Raw genomic sequence first — 26,659 nt, 5'->3', positions numbered from 1 at the left:
GTATGAGTCTGCTTGGAATTCTCTCTCCCCCTTTCCCTCTGCTCCCGATTCTTGCTCTCATTGCTTGCTCTCTCCCTCTAAAATAAATAAATAAATCTTCAAAAAAGAAAAGAAGAGACTGGGCTCTTTTTGGTAAATGGACTATAGCTGCTTACCCTTTTATCCCTCCTAATGGCAGGGCCATATCCATACTGTACAGATAAGAAAATGGTAGAAACTGCTAGGAAGGTAAAAATTATGCTCAGCCTACCTCCAAAATCCATGCTGTTTACCTCTTTAGAATACTGTCTCTAAGTCTAACCAACTTGCCCATCATATGAAATAGCCAGACAATAAATTATATATTCTTTTAAAATTTTGGTTTGCTAAGACTCTTTGTGACATATAAAATGGTCAAAATTCCCATAACAGAAAATCACTGCTTGAGGTTAAACTCTGTCCAGTACTAAGCATACTTGTGAACTTCAAGGTAAAAAAGAAGAGTCTTCTAGTAGAGATTTTATCCCATAGAGTTAGGCCCAACGAAGTCAACTCAATAACTAAATTTCAATCACCAGGATATATGTGAATACAATAAACACTGAAGGAAATTTCACAAAGAAACTGTAGAGCATTGGTATGTAAAAAAGGTAGAACTAGTTCAGAGCCAAAACAAAACAAAACAAAAAAACAAAAACCTTCCTAGTACAAAACAGCTTTCCACTTTCATTTTTTGTCTAAATTTAGTAGCAACTCTATTTTGGGAATTCTGTAGCAAAAATTCTTTGGAGATAGCGAAAGCCTATTTGTCTCAGCTAGGTAAACTCTAAGTCCAAACATTTTAATGAGAAACCTCCTACCATTTTAAAGCTCCCTACTATTCACTGGGTAGAGTCAAAAACATCTAAACGCTCTAATGTTTATTAAGTTTTCAAGCTAAATTCTTTATACCGCTAAGAATTACCTACTTACTGGGGATGCCCCAGTGGCTTAGTTGGTTAAGCATCTGCCTTCAGCTCAGGTCATGATAACAGGAGGAGTCAGCTTCTCCCTCTGCCCCTCCCCCCACTCGTTCTCGTTCTCTCTCTCTCAGATAAATAAAATCTTTAAAAAAAAGTTACCCAGCTACTGAAAGTCATTAGACTCTGTTCTCACAGTAATGTTAGAGGAAAGAATACAGCCTTTATCAACTGCAACATTCAACAGGCATATAGTGAGGGCCAAACAGTAGCCAAATCAAAAAAGTAAAACAGGTGAAGTTAATTTGAATATTTTACTTAACCCAACTGATCCAAAATATTATTCCAACATGTAATCAAAATTTAACAATTACCAAATTCCTTTTTTCCTTCCTTTTTAGTACTGGGTCTTCAAAATTTGATGCGCATTTTACACTTACAGTACATCTCAATTCAAATGAGTCACATTTCCAGTGCCCAATAACCAAATGGGGCACAAAGCTACCATACTGGACAAAAAAGTCCATCCAAATAGTTCATATATTTCTAAGACTGGGATCAAGGCAAAGATCCTATATAGATCTCCTTAATTAATAAAAGCTTTCTGAATTTTTTCTCGGAATACCAGAATTTCTATATATGTTTACCATATGCTAGATTCCTGAATTATAATAGCTGTATGTGAATATAAGTTAAAATGTTACAACCAAATTCTTTTACCAGAATTTCACTAATTTCTCAGTTTTTCTTTATGTAATATTATCTTTCCATATTATTATATGGAAAAATATTATAATATTACCACCTCTCAAAAATAAACAAAACCCCAATACATAAGCAACTCTCCTTTTGGGATCCCACTAATACCATAACAAGAGAAAGCTACTCTTCTCTCCTGTAAAACTTATACTGCTCATTAGTTTTGGTTGGAAAAAACTTAAGCGTCCATATCAAGGCTGGTATCTGACAAAAACAAAGCTGCCCTGAAGACAGCTTATACAAACTTAAAGAATCACCAGGCTCCTTCGTGTACGGTATTGCTCCATACTTCCAAGATATAATACCCTGAGATTACAGTTAATCTTATGGTAAAGACTATTTTAAAAATCTAATGGTAAAGACTATTCCCCTTTAATTCATTCAAAATTCTGCTATTACCAGAAAATGAAAAATGATCTTTCTTAATCTGTATTGGCCCATGAAGTGTTAATAGCAATATTTCTGGAAAGAAACCCTACGATCTGTGTAGTAAAGCTTTTGGGGTAATGGTATTCCATATGAATTACCTAAGGCTTTAAAAATACCATACTCGGGGGGCACCTGGGTGGTTCAGTGGGTTAAGCCTCTGCCTTCGGCTCAGGTCATGATCTCAGGGTCCTGGGATCTAGCCCTGCATCAGGCTCTCTGCTCAGCAGGGAGCCTGCTTCCCCCTCTCTCTGCCTGCCTCTCCGCCTACTTGTGATCTCTCTCTGTCAAATAAATAAATAAAATATTTTAAAAATTAAAAAAAAATACCATACTCGGGGCGCCTGGGTGGCTCAGTGAGTTAAAAATACCATACTCCCCCAGAAACTGGTGGGGAAGGAAATAAAGGTTGATATAGTAGTTCAGGGGAACATCTTCTCATTCTTTGAAGAGAAAATGCTTTATGACTCACATTTTGCACTTCACTGGGAGTTCTAGTACAGACTGAGGGTCTACCACAGAACACCTACATAAAGGGCCCACATCCTAAGAAAGACAGCTTACCTTACTGCCAAAGTAACAAAGACTGAAGTCTGAGATTCTCAGGGTGGGGGTGTTACTTCAATCTCTAGATAGGGAGCACTTTGGAGCCTTTGCTATAATATAAACCACTGAGATGCTATACAAATAGACAAGGCAGCTGTAGAGGGCTTTGGAGCCACAGCATTTATGGTGACCTGTATTTTAGCAGCTACCAAATATATTAGAAAACATGGCTGTAGTGGGACACCTGGGTGGCTCAGTGAGTTAAGTGTCTTCCTTCGGCTCAGGTCGTGATCTCCAGCTCCTGGGATTGAGCCCCATTTGGGGGCTCCTTGCTCTGCAGGGAGTCTGCTTCTCCCTCTCCCTCTGCCCCCGTCTTGAGCTCACTCTCTCACATGCTCTCAATCTCAGATAAACAAATAAAATCTTAAGAAAAAAAAAAAGGAAAGAAAGAAAGAAAAAGAAAAGAAAACATGGCTGCAGAAGAAGCAATCATCCAGATGACTAAGAGTCAGAACCCAAAGCAACCAATGTGACCTTGGTAGCTAATACAGATAAAGTGCTACCTCTACTGTAAGCTTTTCTAAGAAAAAAGGGGGGTATCCTGAAAGTTTACAAGGACAGATTGCTGAGGGGCTCCAGAACCTCTGAAGCCACTTGCCCTTTAATCTGGAGAGAATGACCAATTCCAAAAGACTAATTAAGAATTCACACTTAGGGGGTGCCTGGGTGGCTCAGTGGGTTAAAGCCTCTGCCTTCAGCTCAGGTCATAATCCCAGGGTCCTGGGATGGAGCCCCGCATCGTGCTCTCTGCTCAGCGGGAAGCCTGCTTCCTCCCTTCCTCCTCTCTCTCTGCCTGCTTCTCTGCCTACTTGTGATCTCTGTCAAGTAAATAAAATCTTTAAAAAAAAAAAAAAAAAAGAATTCACACTTAGTATTCTCCTATAGTGGAAGTTCTTCAGGAAGGGATGAGAAATAAATTATCAAGGGGACCAGGGCTTCAACCATTTTGGTCCTCAGAAGAACAGGGACTGGCTAGACTACAGGTGAAAATGACATAAAGACAAAGAACTAAGGAACTTGGAGCTGAGCAGAACTGGAAAACAAATTACAAGTAACCAAAATATTTAAGTACCCAAACTTACAGAACTATAAAACTAAAAACTTATAAACTATAAAACTTACAAAACTTATAAAAACTAAAGGATTAGGATTCCATGAACTGAGTTCTGAAACTTAACCCCAGCTTGTGTATGTGCTAAGAGGCTGAAGTTTCTATAGTGGAAGGATTTAGAGAAGAAGTATATATAGGGATAATGTGTACCTAATATAAGAGGTATGCAACAGGAGGCTAACTGAATAGGTATCAAATCCAACATAATTTTGTTAAAGTTTTTCTAAATATGGCAGGCAACATGCCAGGGCAGGATATCTATATTCAGAAACTTAAAGAGAGAGACAGAAAAGAATTAAAAGATACCATAATCCTTTTGAGTTTTCTACCCCAGTTTATCCCTTTCGGGCCTCCAAAATTAATCAATAGTTTTTATAATGGAGACACAGTAATGATAAAGAAGTTGAGGAGGAAGCACAAAGCCAAAAGCTCCAAGGAATGTAATGTAAGCTGTGCATAATCGGTGCACCATTAGATACAGAGCCTCTCCTCTGAGCTCCAGACCATTTTCATCCAACTGCTTACTTGGAATCTCCACTTGGATAAGCACTTCAAAACTCAGAATCTCATAATGTCTCCTACTAAATCTGAGCCCTTCTCTAGTGTTCTTCTCTGCAAATGGCGATACTAACCGCAAAATCAGAAACCCAGGCCACCATCATTACACCCTCTCCTTTCATTTGTGCTCTATGCGTAATCACCAAGTCCTGTGGATTTTACCTCCTAAACAGTTCTATAATCATTACTAGTATCTTAGTACAAGTCAATATCATATCTGAACTTATACTCTTGTAAAACTTAACTGGCTTGTGATCCATTCTTTCTCCCCAATAATCAGTTCTGTATACTGCAGCTAGAATATGATAGCATCACTCTTCCTGCTTAATAGTTGGTCTTCAATGGCTTTCCACTGGTCCTTGGATTAAAACTGAGAATCTTTAACATGACCTGTTAACATGACCTTACATAATCTGTAAAACCCTGCATGATCTTCCCACTGTCTACCTCTCCTGCTTCAACTCACACCTGATTTCCTCTTCCTTGCTGCAGTAGCCTTATTTCTAACATGCCTTGTTTCCCACCTGGGAACTCTCACACCTATCAGTTCCTCTGCCTATAAACACTGTTCTAAAACATATACATGATGTATCGTTAAAAGAAGTTCCATCATTAAGACAAGTTCCAAAGGTATTTATGAAATGAGTTCACTGTGATATATATTAGCCTCAGTTATTATCAAATCCTGATGACAGAGGAGGACATCTGCTCTGTGGGATTCTATCAATGAGAAAGGATGCCTACAAAGGTCTCAGATTTCACCTCAGACCTCCAGTATCCCATTACCTTCCAATAAAATTAGACTGTGCAAGACTTCTGGTGGCCATGACTAAAAGTTCTAGGTGATATAGGTCTGAAGATATGCTTTGCCAAATACCAATTCTGCCAGATCACAGTAAAATATACAGGACATATGTCTCCAAAGGAAGGTGCACAGGCAATCTCAGCCATTATTCTTTGGTCAAAAACCACAGTTACCAGGATCTCAAAAACAATACTATATGAGGATTGAGCCTGCCAATTACCTGACTAGGGAGATAGGCTAAGGTAAGCGTTATGCTAACAGATACAAAAAAAAAGTAAGGAGGGGGGAGTATACACCCCAGCCAAGCGCAACTACAATCATTCCCATGGAATGGATCAAAGATCTAGGATGCTGGGATGTGCAAAGCATGAGGCACCCTCTTCAAAGGAGCATAGCTTAATGTTATGCTTATAGTCACAATAAATCATGTGAAGTAAAAGCACAATAGTCTCTAAGCAAAACAATAAATAACACTTTTATACTCTTAAGAGCCAAGCATCATTTTAAACCCTTTACATATATTATTTAATCTTCTCAAGAATCCTATGAAGTAGGACACTACTATTATCCCCATTTTCTAATTTGAAAGCTGAGGTACAGAGAGGTTAAATGATAGTTTGCCCATGATCTCAGTGCTAAAATGTGGCAGTCTGTGTTCAAATTAAGGCAGTCTGACTCCTGAGTCTGTGCTCTTAATTTTTACACTGTACTACCTGAAAATAAAGATTGAGGTATATGAAAAGACTATCTAAGGGCACCGAAAAGACTAAGATTTTACCTCAAGATTGTAAAAACCAGAACAGTTCAACAGATTTTAACATGTACCACCCTGCCAGATCCAAGGTCAACAAAAACAGCTATTCTTACTGCAGGTGTATCATCTTATAAGTGTTAAGAACATGATGAATTCCAATATTAGAAATGGCATGGTTCTACTGGTTTTAGCTTAATATATGTGAAGATGACAAAATTGAATGCTGAGTCTTAATTTTGCTGCATCCAACAAAAAACTGCCAACTTGGGTTACTTACTTGAAAACTATCAGTGCAACCAGCCCCTGAAATTATGGTGCAGAAACTTCCTGTTCTTAGAACCAGAGACAGAAAACCATTATACCCAAGTTTATATGCTAGTCTCAATTGAGGCCCTCAATGACCATGCGCTCATAATTAGAGAAATACTATATGTGTTTTCCACCAGCCATCTACTCCCATCAAGAGATTTCTGACTCAAACTCTACATTAGTATTCCAGACTGCTGAAATACACAAATGTAGAATCCACTGCAAATATCACTAGTCAATCTACAATTTAAGAAGGTCAAACTAGGGCGCCTGGGTGGCTCAGTGGGTTAAGCCGCTGCCTTCGGCTCAGGTCATGATCTCGGGGTCCTGGGATCGAGTCCCGCATCGGGCTTACTGCTCGGCAGGGAGCCTGCTTCTCTCTCTCTCTCTCTCTCTGCCTGCCTCTCTGTCTACTTGTGATCTCTCTCTGTCAAATAAATAAATAAAATCTTTAAAAAAAAAAAAAAAAGGTCAAACTATTCTTATGGTCATTTCAGTAGTATTCACTAAGCACCTTCTATGTGCCAGGAACTGTGCTAAACCATCAACATGGAGTGTCTTTTTAATCATAACAACAGATTTTTTTTTAAAGATTTTATTTATTTGACAGAGAGAGAGACAGCGAGAGAGGGAATACAAGCAGGGGGAGTGGGAGAGGAAGAAGCAAGCTTCCCATTGAGCAGGGAGCCTGATGCAAGCCTCGATCCCAGGACCCTGGGATCATGACCTAAGCCACAGACAGACGCTTAACGACTGAGCCACCCAGGCTCCCCACAACAGATTTTTAAAAAGTAGTATCAGTGAGGCGCCTGGGTGGCTCAGTGGGTTAAGCCTCTGCCTTCGGCTCAAGTCATTATCCCAGAGTCCTGGGATCGAGCCCCGCATTGGTGGGGGGGGGGGGGTCTCTGCTCGGCGGGGAGCCTGCTTCCTCCTCTCTCTCTCTCTGCCTGCCTCTCTGCCTACTTGTGATCTCTGTCAAATAAATAAATAAAATCTTAAAAATAAATAAGTAAATAAATAAAATAAAAAGTAGTATCAATCTTTGCATTTTATGGTTGAAGAAAAGGAAGATTAGAGAAGTTAAGAAATTTTCTTAGAACACACAACTATCAAGTAGCAGTCACAGTTCAAACCTAAGAGGCTGCCTGTACTTTTACACTACTCTAGGCTGCTTATACTGCCAGAGCGTACAAAACAAGCAAAAGGTTCTTGCAATCAGAGCAAAGGGACCAATGCAACCAGGAGAGAACATTTCTGGAAAATATCCTACTGCCACCAGGAATGATGCCACTTGCATCACACCACACCATAGACTTCCTGTTTGAATTAAGTAATAAGAGTTAAAATCCAGAAAGTTCTATCCAGCTGATAAGCTAAACAACCAGAATCTCACCAGCTCACCATAGCTCTGGCAACACAAAGAAGAGTATTTGCTCAGATGTTATGTGAAGAGCTGAAAATGGAGAGTTATAGATTGCTGAGGAATTCAGGAATCTAATTACCACAAATAGCTAGATGGTAGAAAGCTATGCCCTCTCTTAACACTGAAACAGTTAGGAACACTACCTATTTACAGAGACAACTGAGGTGATCCACAGAAAAAAATCTAATAAAAGACCCGGGAGGGAACTGTACCTTTCAATGTTGAGCCTAGCTGTAAGACATCAGGACAGAAGAAGTACTCTCCCACCTAGGATTTGAAGAAATATAACGAGTGACAAGCTAAAGAAGCCTTAGCCATGCACAGTGACCTCTGAATTGGTTGTTCCGTTCAGTGAAGTCTTGGAAGCCAAAGAAACCAGAGGTCCCACCATCTAACTGAGGGAGGTGCAATGGGAATGAAGATAAGATAAGGGTGCACTCAGGTTCTGCTGGTGGCACTATAAACTAACAACCCTACAGGAGGGCAATTTGGCAATACATACCAAAGATTTTTAAAAGTTTAGACACATTGGGGCACCTGGGTGGCTCAGTGGGTTAAAGCCTCTGCGTTCAGCTCGGGTCATGATCCCAGGGTGCTGGGATCGAGCCCCAAATCGGGCTCTCTGCTCAGTGGGGAGCCTGCTTCTTCCTCCTCTCTCTCTCTCTCTCTCTCCTCTCTGCCTGCCTCTCTGCCTACTTGTGATCTCTGTCAAAAAAAAAAAAAAATCTTAAAAAAAAAGTTTAGACACATTGACTCAATAAATCCATATCTACTAATTTTTTCTAAGTAAATAATTAAAGGTATAAGCAGAGACTTGGCTACAAGATGTTCATCCAACACCAGAAGGTTGAGACCAACATAAATATACAATAAGAAGCACTGATTAAAAATCAAGTAATACATCCACACAAAGAATTATGAACTAAGTATAGAATATTACTAACATGATAAAAGATTTATAATATATTAAGTGAAAGGCAAACTATAAAGCAGTATTACCATGGCATAATACCATAATTTTTTTAAGTTTCTATATGCATTAAAAAACTGAAATGTAATACATACAAATATTAAAACAGGTTACACCAGCTATGGTGAGCTGGTGAGATTCTGGTTGTTTAGCTTATCAGCTGGATTTTCATTTATCTATATTTCCTATTTTCCTACAATAAGCTTGTATTACTTACATTTATAATGTAACAAAAGTACACCCACTGGCTTTGCTAACAACACCTTGTTATAAATTAGCTCAAAATATAATTAGCTATCAATCAACAAGTATCGATAACTAAGACCAGATTCTATCAGAACCTTATGGCTAGAAAGAGTACCAACTGAGTACCAACAAAAAGAAAGGTGGAGATAAAGTCTACCAACTTTAAAATACTGTCCACCCTAGGCTAGAGTAGACTATTTCTCACCATGGCAAACATTCAGTATATGTTTACTGCATGAACAATCCTGCTTCCATTTAACCAGGCATTGCAAAGAAGCACAGTGTTAAAATTAAAATGAATGAGTGAATGAATGAATGAAAAAAAGAGCGGGCAGGAGGGAGGTGGGAGGGCAGGAGGGCAGTGGGAGAGAGGAAGGAAGGAAGGAAGAATCTGCTTCACCATCAACTTCTGAACTGCCTGGTTCTGGGTTAGAACTGCACCAATGTACTTATAAATGGATTTTTTACAGTTAAGTACTGTAAATATATTTTCCCTTTCTTATAACTGTCTTAACATTTTCTTTTCTCTAGCTTACTTTATTATAAGAATACAACATATGGGGGCACCTGAGTGGCTCAGTGGTTTAAGCCTCTGCCTTTGGCTCAGGTCATGATCTCAGGGTCCTAGGATGGAGCCCCACATCGGGCTCTCTGCTCAGTAGGGAGCCTGGTCTCCCCCAACCCCGCCCACCTGCCTCTCTGCCTGCTTGTGATCTCTGTCTGTCAAATAAATAAATAAAATCTTAAAAAAATAAAAAATACAACATATGATACATATACAAAATGTATGCCAAATGACTGTTTACAGTATCCACAGGCTTCCAGTTTACTATTTCAGTCAAAAGTAGGCTATTAAGGGGCGCCTGGGTGGCTCAGTGGGTTAAGCCTCTGCCTTTGGCTCAGGTCATGATCTCAGGGTCCTGGGATCGAGCCCCACATCAGGCTCTCTGCTCGGTGAGGAGCCTGCTTCCCCCCCCACCTCTCTGCCTGCCTCTCTGCCTACTTGTGATCTCTCTGTCAAATAAATAAATAAAATCTGTAAAAAAAAAAAAAAAAGAAAAAGAAAAAAAGGTAGGCTATTAGTAGTTAAATTTTGAGGGAGTCAAAAGTTATATGCATATTCTCAACTGTGTCGGGGGCACGTCAGCACACCTAATCCCTGTGTTGTTCAAGGGTCAACTGTTATTTCCAATTTTTTTAAACTGCCAAGTTCAATAAAAAAATGAACACATCTGTATTTAAATATAGTGATCAAGAGTATGTCAGTATGGTCCTTTGAAGAGGGTATCTTATGCCTGTACATCCCAGATTACTTTGATCCATTCCATGGGAATGACTGCAGTTGTGTTTGGATAGGGTATATAAAATTCAACATATACTTTCCTGTTCACAGCTCTACTTTAGAGAGCTAAGACCCGCCTTCAAAAACAAAAAAGAGCAGGAGAGGGGATACAGATACACACACACACACACACACACACACACGAAAAATAATGATCATATCAGGGCATCAAGACAGACCAAATTCCAGGGTTTTATATTAATCATGTTCTATTACTTTCTATCAACGATTTTCCCTAGATTTAATTAGCTTCTTTTAAAAAACAAACAAAAAAACTATTTTATAGGGGCACTGGAATGGCTCAGTGGGTTAAGCATCTACCTTCAGCTCAGGTCATGATCCCAGAGTTCTGGGATCCAGCCCAAGGTTAAGCTCCTTTCTCAGCAGGGACTGCTTCTCCCTCTCACTCTGCCCCTCCCCACGTTCATATGCACACGCAGGAGCGGTCTCTCTCTCTCAGAGAAATAAGCAAAATCTTTAAAAAAAAAAAAAATCCACTATAGGGATTCATTCCTATTAACATCCCAAATTTTAATTAATCATATCACCATTAAAGACAAAGGATTCAGGAAAGAAGAGTGGTAATGAAAAAAGCTTGGGTCGTGAAGCAAGACAGGGCTTGAATGCAGACGATCAGTTGCTAGCTGTGCAACTCTGAAGAAGTCAGCTTCTGAGTTTGGTTTTCTATATAGATGTGCAACTGGAGTAAGTTATCATGAGAGTTTAAAGCAATCTAACACAATAGTGGATGCAGAACAATACTCAATTTCATTTTTCTTTCTTTTCTTCGGGAAATATATTTTTTTGACTGAGAAGAGGAAGTAATTTTGGAACATGAAAATGGTTGATTGTCTGGATATGATGGAGGTCTCTGAATTGCTAAGGAACAATATGAAGGAAAAGAAGAGCTAATACCAGCGTAGAGGAGGAAACTGGGATAAGGAACCCATGTGTAGACCGCTACTTGCTACAGCCTGTCATGCTTTAAAACTCCCCCTATTCAGTTCAATCTCCCCAACCTACATTTGTCCCCTCTTGCAAAGTCAACCCTCACCTTCTACTTTCCAAATAGCAAGTAAAGAAAATGCAGGAAAAAGTAGGATAAACCCAACAATTTACAATGTATGCTCTTGACAACATCCCTCCTCTGGGCTGGCCCTTCCTTTCCACCTTTATTATTCCTACAGCACGTACCTTTCCTAGAAACAGCAACCCCTATGAATACAAATGATCTCCTTTCCAAAACCTTAAACTATCAAATTCTAAGGGCCAAGATTCTAGAAAGGTGTAAATGTCTGTTGTTTCCTTGGTTTCTTTGAACATACGCATTTATTCAGGTACAGAAACCTTTGGGATTTTATCTTAAAACCACTTAAGGACATAATCAAAAGGTTTGAGTATCAAACAAAGCCACCTATCCGTAACACATCCTGTTCGCAAAAGTGTCCCAGAAACTCGATATAAACAAAATCCTTCTGTTTATTTCTAGGAGATAATACTGCGGTTTTCTGTATCCAACAGTATGCCTTACACACCCAAGGCAATTATGTTTTCTTCCTCTACTCAAACAGAGCATCTGTTGCTAACACAAGACTGAAGTCCAAGTTATTTTCACAGACAAAAAAGCAGCTGGTCAAGCTAATCCATCTGCTGACTAGCCACCATCAAGCTTCTGTAAGACTGTCCAGTTAACTTAACCCCTATTGTCAGACTGCATGAGTCACAACTCCCAATCCTCTTTCAATTAGGATTCAACAACTCTTCTTTGACACCACCATTTGAAATCACTTATTACAAATACAAAAACAGAAAACGTATTTTAAAACTTAAGGACAAAGGTTAAAAATGGTAGACTGGATTAGAAAAATAGTTACACAAATTATCAACAAAAGGAAAAAGTTATTTTGAAGTTGGGATTATGAAATTCATAACAATAGCCAGCAGTACTCGATGTGTGCTAGGCACCAAGGATTTTTAAAAATTAACATGATCTTCTCAATAACCCTCTGATGTAAGTACAATTGCTATCTCTCTTCTATAGATGAGAAAATAGAGACACATAGCAAATTACCCAAGTTCATTCAGCTCATAGTTGGTAGTAATACTGGAGACCTGGCTCCAAAGCCATCCTCTTTAATAATGTAAAGCCCAAATCCCAATTCTTTACTAACAGGTGTATATATTCAAGCCATCCTCACCATTTGCCACTTGCAGTACCTCCCCCTTTTCCTTACAATGACTAAAGTATCATCCCTGCTACTATTTTCATTATAACATGTTATTTTATTTTTTCTATTTATTTGAGAGAGAGAGCGTGTGCGTGCGTGAGAGAGAGCAGGAGCAAGAAAGAGAGCACAAGCAGAGGGGAGGGGTAAAGGGAGTTGTAGACTCTCCAGCGGACCAAGGAGCCCGATGAGGAACTCAGTCCCAGGACCCTGGGATCATGATCTGAGCCAAAGGCAGACCCTTAACCGACTGAGCCACCCAGGTGCCTGTCATTATAACATTTTATAACATGGAAGAAAAATCACGCCTGGGGTGTACTACTTACGTAAAGAGAAATACACAGCTCATTATTAGTTGAGGTATATAACTGATTCTGCAGTAATTCATGAGAAAAAGATGCCGAAATTCATAGCAATAAATTGGTTATAAGTATTAACACCCAGTATTTGTTTTAAGCTATAAAAGAAAATAGTTTTTTATTAGAAATATTATTTGATACCAACAAAGGAAATGAAATTCAGCACATTTTCTAACACTGAGAAGTGGATTTTCAAAGTTATCACAAAGAACAACTAATTCCTTGCCACCTCTGGGGAAACTGCTGGCGGTACTTGTAGCTACTCAAAAACACCATTTGGGGGACGCCTGGGTGGCTCAGTAGGTTAAGCGGCTGCCTTCGGCTCAGGTCATAATCCCACGGTCCTGGGATGGAGTCCCACATCGGCTCCCTACTCAGCAGAGAGCCTGCTTCTCCCTCTCCCTCTGCCTGCCGCTCTGCCTACTTGTGCGCTCTCTGTCAAATAAATAAATAAAATCTTAAAAAAAAAAAAAAACCACCATTTGGAATGAGACCAAATAAGTTCAAATCTTAGCCTTATGGCTAGTGGTAGGACCTTGCAGGACCTACAGATTCCAACTCGAGCCATTACTGAAGTGAGGGATAATGCGTGCCCTGGCAAATAAGATGATCCATATTAAAATACTCTTTAAGACACATAGAGTACTTTAGTACTTTGTAAACTTTAAAACACCTTGTTTTCATAATGAATTATTTTACCTGATTTTTACACTAACTCTATAAAATATTCTTACTTCCACTGCATAAACGAGGAAATAGATTAATCACAGTTAAGGGATTTGCTCCGTATCACAGAACCAGTAAATAGCACCATGGAACCCAAGTCTCTGCCCTTACACCTGCCCTGAATTAACATCCATTCACCTATCATATGACTTTTACCTAAAAAGTTTAATAAGTTAAATAAGTTTTTAAAACGTTAAATAAGCTGTGAAATGTTTTGCAAATTAAGGCAGAGATGTTTCAAACATATATATTCCAAATAAACAAAATGTTAATTTTTTACAGATGTCTAATAGTCATGGAAATGAAAACTGAGTATACCCAACTGAGTTTCAAGATGCACGCATACAATTAAAACTAAATCATATGCACTTTAGTAAAATACTATAACAGTCAATGCTTAAAACATCACTACACGATTTTCCCGTGGCCTCCCCGCCCCCTGCCGTGCTCCTTGAGGAGGTGAATCCAAGCAAACTTTGAGAAAACATTGTTCTAGTAAGTTTTTCCAGTGCTTTCCATCTAATAATAGAACAGAATGGCCTCTTGGATATGCCCTTGTTTTCCCTGCGACATTATTAATAACACTTGTCTTCGCCTCCCATACTATACTATACTTCAACTACTATCATCTAACAAAGAGAACAGGGTGGTTATTTCTATACAGAGATTATGCCTGAATATCAATAATTCTAACTGTATTCAAAACATTGGCTATGTTCTCGAAAACGTTGTTTTTTGTTTTTGTTTATTTTTCCTTTTTTCCCCCCTTAATTGAAATTACTAGTCTTCTCTTTAACTTGTCCGGAAAGCATGCACGGGCCACAACAACCATTAAGGTTAACTGTGACTAGCAACAAACGGGTCGCAGAGGGTGGGACTGCGAGCTCTTCTCCCAGATCAGCTACAACTAAACACCAAGACCTGCCTCCAAACTGGTCACGAGGCGGGTGGGAGCGGGGGGCGCGGTCCTAAGGAGATTGGGTTCCCGACCTAAAGCAGGTCGTATTGTGACAAGAAAGAAGGCTGAGTCGAGCAAGCAGCCTCAGCTTCGGCGTCAGCAGGTAGTAGACCCCGTGCGCCTCGGTTTCTGCTAAGGAGGGATAAACCCGCGCTCTCATGCGGGGAGGCTCGAGAAGCAAAGGCGGCCTAGAGCGCTGCAGAAAATGACTGGGAAATGGGGACAGCTCCCTTCTTCCCCTCAGGAGCCAGGGCCCAGGGCCAAAGGCCAGCTTGGGTCACCGGGCGCGGTCCCCGCAGCCCGGCAAGCGCCGGGGGAGGAGGGAGGGTTGGGACCGGCAGCCTCGCCCTCCGCCGCCGCAGCCCAGCCTGGCCGGGTCAGCCCCGCGAGCCCACCGCCCACCCGGCCCCGAGAGCCCCAGTCATCCTCCCCCCCCAACGTCGGCGGCCCCGCGCCTCCTTCCCCCACTTACTTTCTGGGAGTCCATGGCCAGGGGCTAGACCCGTTGGGCCTGAAACCGCGTCGAAGAATCGTGCGGCGAGGCGGACGGAAATCGGGCACGCCAACACCGTCCCCACGGGCCCCTCTCTCCTCCACCGCCGCCTCAGCCTCAACCTCAGCCTCAGCGTGCACCGGCGCCGCCCGGCCCCGCCCGGTCCGCGCCCAGCCAGCGCGCGCGCCACCGTCGCGCCGCGGTTGCCCGGGTGAAAGGGCGGCCCGCAGGAGGGAGGGCGCCCACAGCACCGTGCGCATGCGCACCGCCGCGAGACGGGATGGGGCGGAGGGGCAGTGCTAACCCCTTAGCGCCGCGGTTCCACAGACCCACGCTTTCCTTCCTTCCCGCATCCTTTTTCCTCCAGCACGCGCTCTCTCTTCAGGTCTTGGAATGGACCACTGGGTATCCAGCAGCCGGGCCCGTGGGGTGGGCAAGGGAAGGAAAGCTCCGACCCTTGAGATAGATCAGCCCCCTCTCCACCCTGCACGCATCTGAAGCACCCCCGAAGCAGGTCGTCCAGGAGCAGCCAGGCTAGACCAGGCCCGCTGTCCGGTGACAAGGAAGGGGCTGGGATGGAGGATGTAGTGGAAGCATGGGAAAGGCCTTTAGGGACGTGGAAGAAACATCGGTAGACCGTGGAACCTAGTAGACCTTTCCCAGAGAGCCCTCCTGGGTATCGTGCTGTGATTCTGGCCAAGTCACTCTCCCTGAGCCTATTTCGTCTTCCTTAAAATAAGAGCAATAATGCTGACTTTGCAGAGCAGAGCATTGTTAAGATAAAATAACGTATTTGAAGTGCCCGGTACATAATTAATGGCCAGTAAATTACAGTTGTTGGTGGGGGGCTAGAACCTGCTCAGTCTGGCCTGAAGGGACCATGCAGACTGTAGAAACTTAGGGGAGGTGGCTTGAAAAGGTTCTTCCTCAAGCAGAAAGGCCTCAGTCCTCCATTTGGATGACTCCGGAGAGGCTCAGAAGAGTTCCAACCAGGCAATCACGCACGATGAATGAACACAAGGAAAATAATATATATTGAGTACCTACTAGGTACCAGTTCTCTGAACTGAGAATTCAGCTGTGACAGGGCCCTGCTCTTACAGTCTAGTATAGGAGGCAGAAGAAAAAAAGTGTCTATATAGTAAATAAATGTAAATATACACAGTGGTAGGGGCACTATAAGTATATATATATTTGCGTATATGTGTGTATATATATGTATATATGTAGATATATGGCAGTTAGAGGCACTATAAAGAAAAATTACATGGGGTAAATGGACTAGGAGAATTGTGAGGGCTTCATTTTCCATAAGAAGGTCAGGGAAGGCCTCCAAAGAGACCTTACTGAAATGAGAGAATGAGCCATATAAAGATCTGGGGAAGAGCGTTCTAGATGGAAGGACAGCAAATACAAAGGCCCCAAGAGGGCATGAGCTCTATTTAAGAAATCACCATTTATCCTACAAGGCTATAATTGTCTCTATACTGTGACTTCCATGAGGGTCGAAATTTCTTTTCCTCATATCTATATCCCCAGCACAGAGCCTGCCATCTATGCACTCAATAAATCCTTTTTTTTTTTTTTTTGTACTGGACAGACATGTACAAGAAACAGAATAAAGGGCACAAAAGGAAAACAGGGACTTGGTTCAAGCTGGGTGGACAGTGCTTGAAGGCCAGGGCCCAGGGTGGGCCTATATGCACAGTTTTGCTCCTGCAACTGAAAGGAGTGATGGCATGCAAACTTGCAGAGAGCTGTCTCTTGGTATCAAGGGAAAGGAGCCTCCTATCCAAGCCACCCCGATGCCATGAGGAGCAGTGGGCAGCCAAGCACCAGCCTCTAGGGCAGGCCTGCAAGCATGGAGGCCCTTCTCCACACTGGGTACTCACTGCAGCTGAGTCAGTTTCCCGTGAGGGAGAAATGCAGAACATTAGAGGTCAAACCTCGTGACTGTGAGGTTCTGCTGTGGGGCACATCACTAAGGGGAAGAAACGGCGTTTAGGGCTGTCCCCAGTTCTCTTGCTGCAAGGACTTTACTTCAGAGAGAAACCCCTGCACACTTTATGACTGATAGGTATAACCACAGGAGGAGACAGAAAGAGGCTTTGGAGACAGTAAGTCGCCGCTGAAATGTGATCGCCAGAATACTGTCACAGGTCACTTCCCAGGAGCTCACTCCTGGCTTCTTGCCTCCTTGCTCATCCAGCTCTTTCCCTGCAGCCCAGCCAGGAGCCTGCAGCTTTGGACAAGTGCTCTGCCCCAGTTGACTTCTGCCCTTGCCTGATCTCTGTTTCTTCAGGCAGACTGACTTCCCCGGCCAGCTCTCCCAGGCCTTCTGCTTACCCTGGTTGCTATCTCTTCTGGCTGCGATTTCTGTCTTTCCCCACCTATCCACACTCTCTGGCGGCAGTACTCACCTGGCTGGGCTCTCAGTCAACACCCCCACCCCACTCCTGCTGCTTTGCCTTTTCTGTACTTACCTTTTCACAGCCAAGTCAGTTTGGAAATTTTCAAAAGTAGCTTTACTAATAAAGTAAAGCCGCTGTTCTCAAATGTAATCCCCAGGCCAGCTGCATCAGCACCACCTGGGAACTTGCTAGAAGGGCAAATTCTCAACCTTCATCCCCAGACTAACTAAATTGGAAACTCTGGCATGAGGGGTCCAGAGAATCTGTGTTTTGACAAGTCCTCCAAGTGACGGATGCACACTAGAGCTTCAGAACCATTGAACTAAGAGAAGCAAATTGTTTAAAAAAAAAAAAAAAAAAGACAAGCAATTAAAAACAATATTCTAACCCTTAGGTTTCTAATTCTGAGATAGAATATCTAGTCACAGGTATTTATTTTATGGAGGTTCCTGGGCCTCCAGGAATGCCTTTCCAAGGGAACATCAAGTTAGAATAAACTCAGGATTGGCACTGCTGATATGAAGAGTCTGGCAAAATTGTCTCTTCCAGAACCAGGTTCTCTCTCCTCTCTTGCCAGGTGTTACCCCTGCACCCTAAACACCCTCATAAATTCTGAGATGCCCCGGTCTCTTGGGAGAGAACGTTCCTTCCCATAAGTGTTGCCAACAGTGTTCCCCTTTGGGAGCAGATATAGGGCCACAGGCCTGGAGTCAGCAGTCTGAATTTAAATCCTGACACTACCAGCAGTGTAGCCTTCAGTGGGTCTTTCCTCTAGATCAGCCTCAATTTCCTCATCCGGAGCAGTGATTGTGATCACAGTCATTCCCAGTTTTGGTGGTTGTGAGGATTAAGGAGATTACATATGCAAAACGCTGAGCTTAGTACACATTTAACGAATGATAGCTGTTACTATTATTACTCCCTTGTACATCATATCCTCCTGTGTCACCCTTGGATGGCCTTTATCCCCGCTTGGTCTTTGGGGGCTTAGAAGTCCTACTGTCACCCCTAACTCCCATTTTCATTGTTATCCTGGTTTTTCTGAAGCATAATCACTGGCCAGATGCTGCTCTTTGTTGAAGCCCCAACATTTCTCCCTGGTAATATCTGGCCTGGTCTCAGCATACACCACCTAACCCAGGAAAACGATGGGTTTCTCTAAGCCTCAGTTTCTTCAGTTGTGAAAGAGGCATCATAACAGTACCACCTGTGGGGTGTTTGAGTTGATGAAACAAGATAATTCATATTAAGTGTTTAGCAGTGCCTGTCATGTAGGAAGTATTCAAAAAATATTAGCTATCCTCTCTTCCCAATCTTAGAAACCTAATTCTTCTTTTTCCCTGCCTCCTTCTCACTAAAACAGACTCAACCGAAAGTCCTGGAAGCCCCTTGAACTCCGAGTACTAATTTCTGATCCTAGGAACTCCTTTCAGACATTTATGCTCTCCTGGGAAGAAAAGGATGATCCTGGTCTGCTGTGGTCTAGCTCCATACTTGGAGAGCTCTAAGCAAAATGGGCAGCAATCAGTGCACACCAACATGACAGAGGGCCTGGAAACTGTGAGACGAGACACAATGAAAAGTGCCTATGAGTATTTAGCCTGGAAAGGAAAAGCTTCTCATGTCAGAGAGGACATGATCATTGGCTTCAAATCTCTTTAGGGCTGTGATGTGGAAGAGGCCGGTGACTTGTTCTCTAATATCCTACCGATAGAATTAGACCCAATGAGTGGAAGCTACTAGAAGATGCATTTCCGGTCAACAAAAAGTCCAACTTCTAACAGCCATACAGAGCTGGAATGGACTTTGGTGGCGGGTCCCTGTCAGTGGAGGTGTCCAAGCAAGGGCTAAGCATGTGCCTGGCAGAGCTTTCCGAGGGGATCAGGCAGTGGAAGGGTAGATGGCAGAGATAACTTCTGAACCCTGAGGTTCTGTCATGCTGCAAACTCGAAGCCAGTAATGATTCGTTCCCTTTCTGACTCAGCTTTGCAATTGTACTCACCTCTGGAATGTGCTCTGTATCCCTTCTCCCCATTCCCACTCTAATACGCTCCATTGTAAGAGGCCCCTCTCCTTCCGGGGATAGGGCATGAAAGGGGCAGTTAACTGAACTGTAGCCATTATGATGTTGCTATGTCACAATACCTTCTCCGTGTGTGATGGCTTGCTTTCTGCTAGGCACCGGAGACACCAGGTGAGTGAAGTCTGGAAGACACAGATGTTTCCATCACAGCCTGGCCTTGGCTCTCGAAATGCCTCTGGACTCATCTTGTTCAGAGAATGACCAAGCACAAAGCAAATATTTCTGCTTGTTGATCTCTCCATTGTGAAAGGATGCTGCCCGCCCCCCCCCCACCTCTGCCTGGCTCTCCAACACAGAGTAACAGGCTCACTGTTCCTAGTGAGAACATTACTCAGCAGCTCCTCTCCCTCTGCATATACTTGGAGAATGGTGTGGGCCAGAATGAGACGGAGTGATTGAGACTAGGGAGATAAAGGGTGCTAGTGAATTGAGCACCCAGATTCTGATGCCAGACTGAGTCCACATGCCAAGTCTACCACTTTCCCACTGTGTGGCTTGGGCAATCCAGTAACCTCTTTACCTCAGTGGTCTTATTTGTAAAATGAGAGTATTAGTAATACCCACTTGAAGGGGTTGTCAGGAAGATAAATGACAGTGTATGTACAGTGCTTACCTAGAATAATGTCTGATTTATGTCAAGTACATAATATATGGTAGCTATCAATTATTTGTTTTTATTTTTATTTTTTGAGGGAGAGCATAAGTGGGGTGGGGCGGGAGGGGTGGGCAGAGGGAGGAAGACAAATAACCTTAAGCAGACTCTATGCCCAGCACCGAGCCCAACAAGGGGCTCGATCTCATGACCCTGAGATTCTGACCTGAGCTGAAGTCAAGAGTCAAGTTGTTTAACTGCCTGAGCCACACAGGTGCCCCTATCAGTTATTATTTTCTAAAATAAACCATTCTCCTGAGCACAGCGCCAGGAAATAATAGTGTCTGTGAGCCTTTGATACTGTCGGGCTGTTGTCGGATTCAGATGGTGCCACGTCAGAACTTCCGGGAAACAAGTCTCTTGAAATCCATCTCTCTCATTCTGCTGGGCTTTTCCCTAGCAATTGGAGTTTGAAGAGGGAAGGTGACAGAACCAAAGCTGGAAGGGGGGAACTTAAGACAGCAGGCATGAAGGGAAGATAGGATCCTCTCCAAGCCAAAGAAACAGCCCAAGCAAAGGTGGGAGGGAATGAGGAGAACAACTCTGGAGAATGGAGATAGGAGATGACATGAACAGAAAAAGGAGCCCTCAATGCCCTTGATACCGGAGAAGTATTAAGAAAACATTGGAACATACAAGTAAAGGAATATTCTGCAGCATGAAAAATTATCTTTTTGAAAAATACATAGCAATGTGGGAGGAAGCTTGTATTACAATTTAAAAACAAGGGGCGCCAGGGTGGCTCAGTGGGTTAAAGCCTCTGCCTTCAGCTCAGGTCATGGTCTCAGGGTCCTGGGATGGAGCCCCGCATCGGGCTCTCTGCTCGGCGGGGAGCCTGCTTCCTCCTCTCTCTCCGCCCGCTTCTCTGCCTACTTGTGATCTCTCTTTCTGTCAAATAAATAAATAGATGTCTTTAAAAAAAAAAAAAGAAAGAAAAAAGAAAAATGAATTGTGTAGGACTGATGATTCACATACCTGTACCCTTGAAGCAAATAATACATCATATGTTAATAAATAAAATAAAATAAAAATTTAAAAAAAAATTTTAACAAAAGGATGCTCTCTCTCTGTCTCTCACTGCCCCACCCCACTACGCCCTGCCCAGCATGCTCTTTCTCTTAAAAAAAAAAAAAAAAAAAGTGACTCAAAAGGAGGGGGGATGGGTGAAATAGGTGATGGGGATTAAAGAGTACATTTATCATGATGAGCACTGAATAATGCATACAATTCTTGAATCACTGTTTTGTACACCTGAAACTAATGTAACACTGTATGTTAACCATACTGGAATTAACATTTAAAAAAAGCTAAAAAAAAGAATCAAAGACAAATTGACTTTGAGACATAAATTCAAATTTGGCATGACTTCCTCTGATTAAAAAAAAAAAAAAAAGGCAGGATGTGGAAAGAGATTAGTAGGGGTCAGATTGTTATAGTCTCTAAATTCCAGGCTGGGGTGTTGGGATTTGAGCATGTTGTAAGTGGGAAACCACTTACAGGTTCATGAGCAAAGGGTTATTTTAGGAAACTTGATTTGGCAGGAGGAATAGGAAGGACATGAGTGGGATGAGTCTGGGGTGGGGAGTTGACTGGGGACCCAGAGACCCAAATGTTTCCCTCCTAGTCCTTGCCCCTTAAGCTTCCTGGGTTAGATCCCCAAAACCTCCACCCCCATCCTGACTCTGCCGCCACCGTCACCACCATTAGAATACAGTGAATATCTCAGCATTACAAATCTTTAAGTAGTTTTTCAGTCCAAAGGAAAAAATAATAACTTGGCTTTCTTCCTAAGTCACCTAAAACAGGGATCAGCTAACTTTTTCTGGAAACACCCAGACAGTCTATATTTCAGGCTTTTCAGGCCATATGATCTCTGCCACAACTAGGCAACTATGTAGAGAGAAAGCAGTCATAGACAACACATACAGGATTGGAGATGGCTGTATTCCCATAAAACTTTATTTAGAAAAATAGGTTGGGGGCTGGATTTGACTCACAGGCCAAGTTTATCAGCCTTCGATCTAAAAGCACATTGTGTTATTTTTCTTAGAAAATAATTCCATGATTACTCAGTGCCTCTAAAGCTTCCCCGACCCTCCCTCTTAGACACTTCCCATACACAGCCCCATCCCTGTCTCTAGTTATGAAAGGAATACCAGTGACGATAGGCAAAGCAGCGTGTTAAAGTGAAGGCACTGTGGATCTAGATCTAGACAGATTTAGACAGAGATCTAGATCTAGATCTCTAGATCTAGATCTAGATCTGCCAGCTGTGTGATCTGACACAGAGCGCACAACCTCTCTGAGCCTCTCTCTGTTTCTTCACAGACGAAATGGAGAAGAGGATGCAACTTTATAGCATTTTTGTGAAGATCGGATGTTTTCAAGCATGCAGCCTAATGACTGGCATGGAATAAGCATTCAATAAATAGTTATGAACCCACGCTGAGTCTATAAATAGCCCGAATGAGGAGAATTCCATTGCAGATCCAGCCTTCAGGCCACTAGCGGTGCTGGAGAGAGAAGCAGCAGAGATCACAGAAACACACACGAGGCTAGATAAGAAGGCAACGCAAACTTTGAAGACGCTGTTACAAGATGGATTTGTATCAGATACTTCTGATGAATCATTTATTAGCCAGCCCCGCTGTGCCAAATCCGCTCCGCGGCTGGTGTGGTTCGGGAACACGGTCGCACGCTTCCATCCAAGTAATAAGATCCCGCTCTTCATCCACAGACTCGCAACAGCTGGTGAGTGGGAGACCCTCGTGTAAACAGCCTCATCTGAGTTCATTCTTCCGGCCTCATGGGACCAGTCACCTTCGCTTCAGCTGAAAAATAAACACATCAGGAAAATGAATGCTTTTGTCCTAGGGGAACATGACACAATGAGAATCAATCAATAACAAGAAATAGCGTGGGGTCATCTTTAGAGAAAATGCTGTGAAATGCAAGAAGGCTAAGTACAAACACACACACACACACACATTAACAAATAAGACCCTAAGTTCAAATCTTGATCTTTTGTCCTCATCAGCTTTATATCTGGAGTCAAGTTATTTAAGGTTCGTTTCTACATTACCCCCGCCCCCCCCCCCCCCCCCCCTATAAAATAAAGATAGTCATGGTATGTTCCTTTTTTTTTTTTAAGATTTTATTTATTTATTTGACAGAGAGAGGGAGATCACAAGTAGGCAGAGAGGCAGGCAGACGGAGAGGGGGAAGCAGGCTCCCCACTGAGCAGAGAGACCGATGCGGGGCTCAAACCCAGGACCCTGAGATCATGACCTGAGCCGAAAGCAGAGGCTTTAACACACTGACCCACCCAGGCGCCCCTCATGGTATGTTCCTTTACACTTGTTGTGAGAATTAAGAACAGTCCCTGAATAATCATGATTGTCCTGTTAGTGTTTGCCAGTGTTGGTGTCCTCGTTATTCTTTGAAAAAGATGTTTTCAGAATAGCTGAACAATGAAGTCAAACAAACACATAATGAATCAAATTCAAAAGGAATCTGAAAAATCTGAATCTGTGATACTCTCCAAGAGCCAAACCTGAAATTCACATGAGACTCTGGAGTTCCGTCTCCTGTGACTCAGCAGTAGGACAGGTCAAACCGGGAAGATGGGTGTTTCCATCATTCGGTTCAGTTCAAGAAACGGTGACTGAGTACAGTGTACCAAAGCTGACAGCTATGTGCTGTGGTTTTATAAAAGGATATCCTTATTCTTAGGAAATACATAATGAAGTGGTTAGGACTAAAGGGCCGTGATGTATGCAAATTATTCTCCAATGGTTCAAAAGTATTGGGTGTCCATATATGGGGGGGGGGAATGTTTAACAATAGGTGTGACAAGAGTCCGTAGGGTTCTGTGTACCATTCTTATCCCTGCAACTTTTCATAAGTTTGAAATATTTTCCAAATAAAAACTTTTTAAAAAGCCCAGTAGGATGGGTTAAAAATAGAGAAGCATTGACTCCAGCTCAACTATGAGACAAGCCCAGGGCGGCAGCAAGGACAAGCAGAGGGGACGATGCAGTCCTGACAAGACGCCAAGAGAGCTTGGACTTGAACGAGGGGACACACAGTGGCTCTAGGATTCAAATGTGCAGTGGAGTCAGGCTAAGATCACCCTGAAACACATCTCCCCGGTAGGCCCTGCTTGTGCCCAGGCACCTAAAACAGGTTGTATGTGGCACTAAAACTAATGTTGCTTGAAACCCCTGCGTTTCATTTTAGGGTTTTAGTTCCGAGACTTTTGTTTCCCATGCCAATTATTGCCTTTTCACTGATCCCCTGCCAAAGATTTCTCCCCATCTTTAATCCATTTGGCAAACTGCTGATAGAGTAAATCCCTAAATCATTTCTCTCATTGCATCACTTCCTTACTCAAGAAGTGACGATGCTTTCCTATGTTCTAGAACACCATTTCTAAACTTCGCTGTCTCATCACTTCCGTGTTTTATGATTTTACATACTTCGATTTGTAGTTTCAACTTTCAAGATTTTTTTCCTGCCACTGGAACAAACAGAAGCTATGATTAGACCGATATCCGAGAGTGGCGGATGCTTAGTTTCCGTCTTAACGTTCTTAACACTAGGCTCAGGCCCAAGTTGTGATTTGTCTGAAATTGACATAAAAGTTTTTCCTCCTGTTTTTGTAATTTAGATACACTTTTCAATTTTAGAATGGTTTTAGGTTTGCAGAAAAGTTGCAAAAATAATACAGAGAATTCCCATATACACCACACCGTTTCCCTACTGTTTGTATCTTACATCACTATGTACATTTGTCAAAATTAATGAACCCACATTGGTATATGCTAATTAATTACGCTTTATACTTTATTCAGATTTCATTAATTTTCCTTAATGTCCTTTTCTATCCCAGGATCCCATCCAAGGGACAACGTTACAGTTAGCTTCCCTCCTATTCTAAGACTGTAAAATATTAAGAAGCCAAATATAAAAAAATATAGTCTTTTTTTTTAAACATAAAATGCATGTTTATTCCAATCATCAAGGATGGCTTAACACTAAAATCTCACCATATACCCAATTATTAGTATAAAAGAAAATGTATGTAGGGGCGCCTGGGGGGCTCAGTGGGTTGAGCCTCTGCCTTTGCTTGGGTCATGATCTCAGGGTCCTGGGATCGAGCCCTGCATCGAGCTCTCTGCTCAGCAGGGAGCCTGCTTCCCCCTCTCTCTCTGCCTGCCTCTCTGCCTACTTGTGATCTCTCTCTCTCTGTCAAATAAATAAATAAATAAATATCTTTTAAAAAGTTTTTAAAAAAGAAACTGTAGGTATTCATCCGTATAGATACAGTAAAGGAATTTGATAAAATTCAACATTTATACATGATTTAAAACTCTTAACAAACGAGCGCCTGGGTGGCTCAGTGGTTAAAGCCTCTGCCTTCAGCTCAGATCATGATCTCAGGGTCCTGGAATCGAGTCCCGCATTGGGCTCTCTGCTCAGCAGGGAGCCTGTCTCTCTCTGCTTATTTGTGATCCGTCTGTCAAATAAATTAAAAAAAATTCTTAAAAAAAAAAAAAACTCTTAACAAACTAGGAATTTCCCTTCTTTTTGTTAATCTTTTATTTTGAAATAATTTTAGATTTCTAGAAAAGTTGTAAAAAAGTTAAAGAACTCCTGTATCACCTTCACCAAGATTGGCAATCATTGACATTTTATCACATTTGTTTTATTAATGCCACTCTGTCTATACTACTTTTCTGAACCATTAAAGAGTAAGACATGAAATCTCTATGATGTGTGTAGTCTGATTGAATAAGATTTTATACGACACTTTGACAATCATTATCTTTCCTACTGCCCTTGAACAGTAGGGGCTGTAGGAAAGTTAGATGCTGTGCATCTAACAGTATCGAACTCATCCCGAAGCATTATTATAACATTCATTGCAAGACTCCCTGAATTTTCCCTTTATGTCAGAACCTTTAGGAGCCCAGATTTCATGTCCAAGACTAGATCTAATTAGCTAATCCAATAAAGTTTGCTTCTTATACAATAAACCGCAGTTTTCTACACAGGACTTCACACAGAGATTGCCTGAAATCTCATGTTTGATACAGAGGGTGCTAAAATGAGCTCTCACCACCACTGGTGGAAAGTACCTCAGTAACATGACTGCCGGTATTATTCCCTCTGGCCAGGAATATTAGAGTGTCCTTTATGGAAAACTATGGTATCAGCTGCCTTTAAGCTGCCATTGACTTTTCTCTGGTTCAATTATCAGGAGTCTATCTATTGAACTTGCTCATAGAGCTCATTAGCTAATAGAGCTAATTAATAGGCAAAGTTTAAGTGCCCTTTCTAGCCTCCAATTTAACATTGGCTCTGCATTCCTTTCAGTACCTTCATTTTCCCCTGCATAGCTGGAGTAAAAAGAAGGCGTTCATGGTAACATCTAAACAAATGGCCATATTTTTCCCACCAGGAGTGGGTAATTTCCCATTCTCTCTCTTAAGGAAGAGAAACA

General features: G+C 42.1%; 1 protein-coding gene across 1 annotated transcript in view; it reads right to left on the bottom strand.

Annotated features, from left to right (window-relative positions):
* The window catches only part of LOC111145865 (fibronectin type III and SPRY domain containing 1 like), a 67,862-nt gene extending 52,686 nt beyond the window's left edge, over positions 1–15,176 (bottom strand). Inside the window, exon 1 of the mRNA XM_022501143.1 lies at positions 14,988–15,176. Coding sequence (XP_022356851.1) covers positions 14,988–15,002 — 15 coding nt within the window. The 5' untranslated portion in view covers positions 15,003–15,176. The remainder of the gene's footprint in view (positions 1–14,987) is intronic.
* Between the last annotated feature and the right edge of the window lie 11,483 nt (positions 15,177–26,659).

Source organism: Enhydra lutris, unplaced genomic scaffold (assembly GCF_002288905.1).
Source record: "Enhydra lutris kenyoni isolate GAN:26980312 unplaced genomic scaffold, ASM228890v2 scaffoldscaffold13, whole genome shotgun sequence".
Classification (NCBI taxonomy): domain Eukaryota; kingdom Metazoa; phylum Chordata; class Mammalia; order Carnivora; family Mustelidae; genus Enhydra; species Enhydra lutris.
The sequence above is the reverse complement of the archived record's forward strand: the minus strand, read 5'-3'. Positions and strand labels throughout refer to the sequence as shown.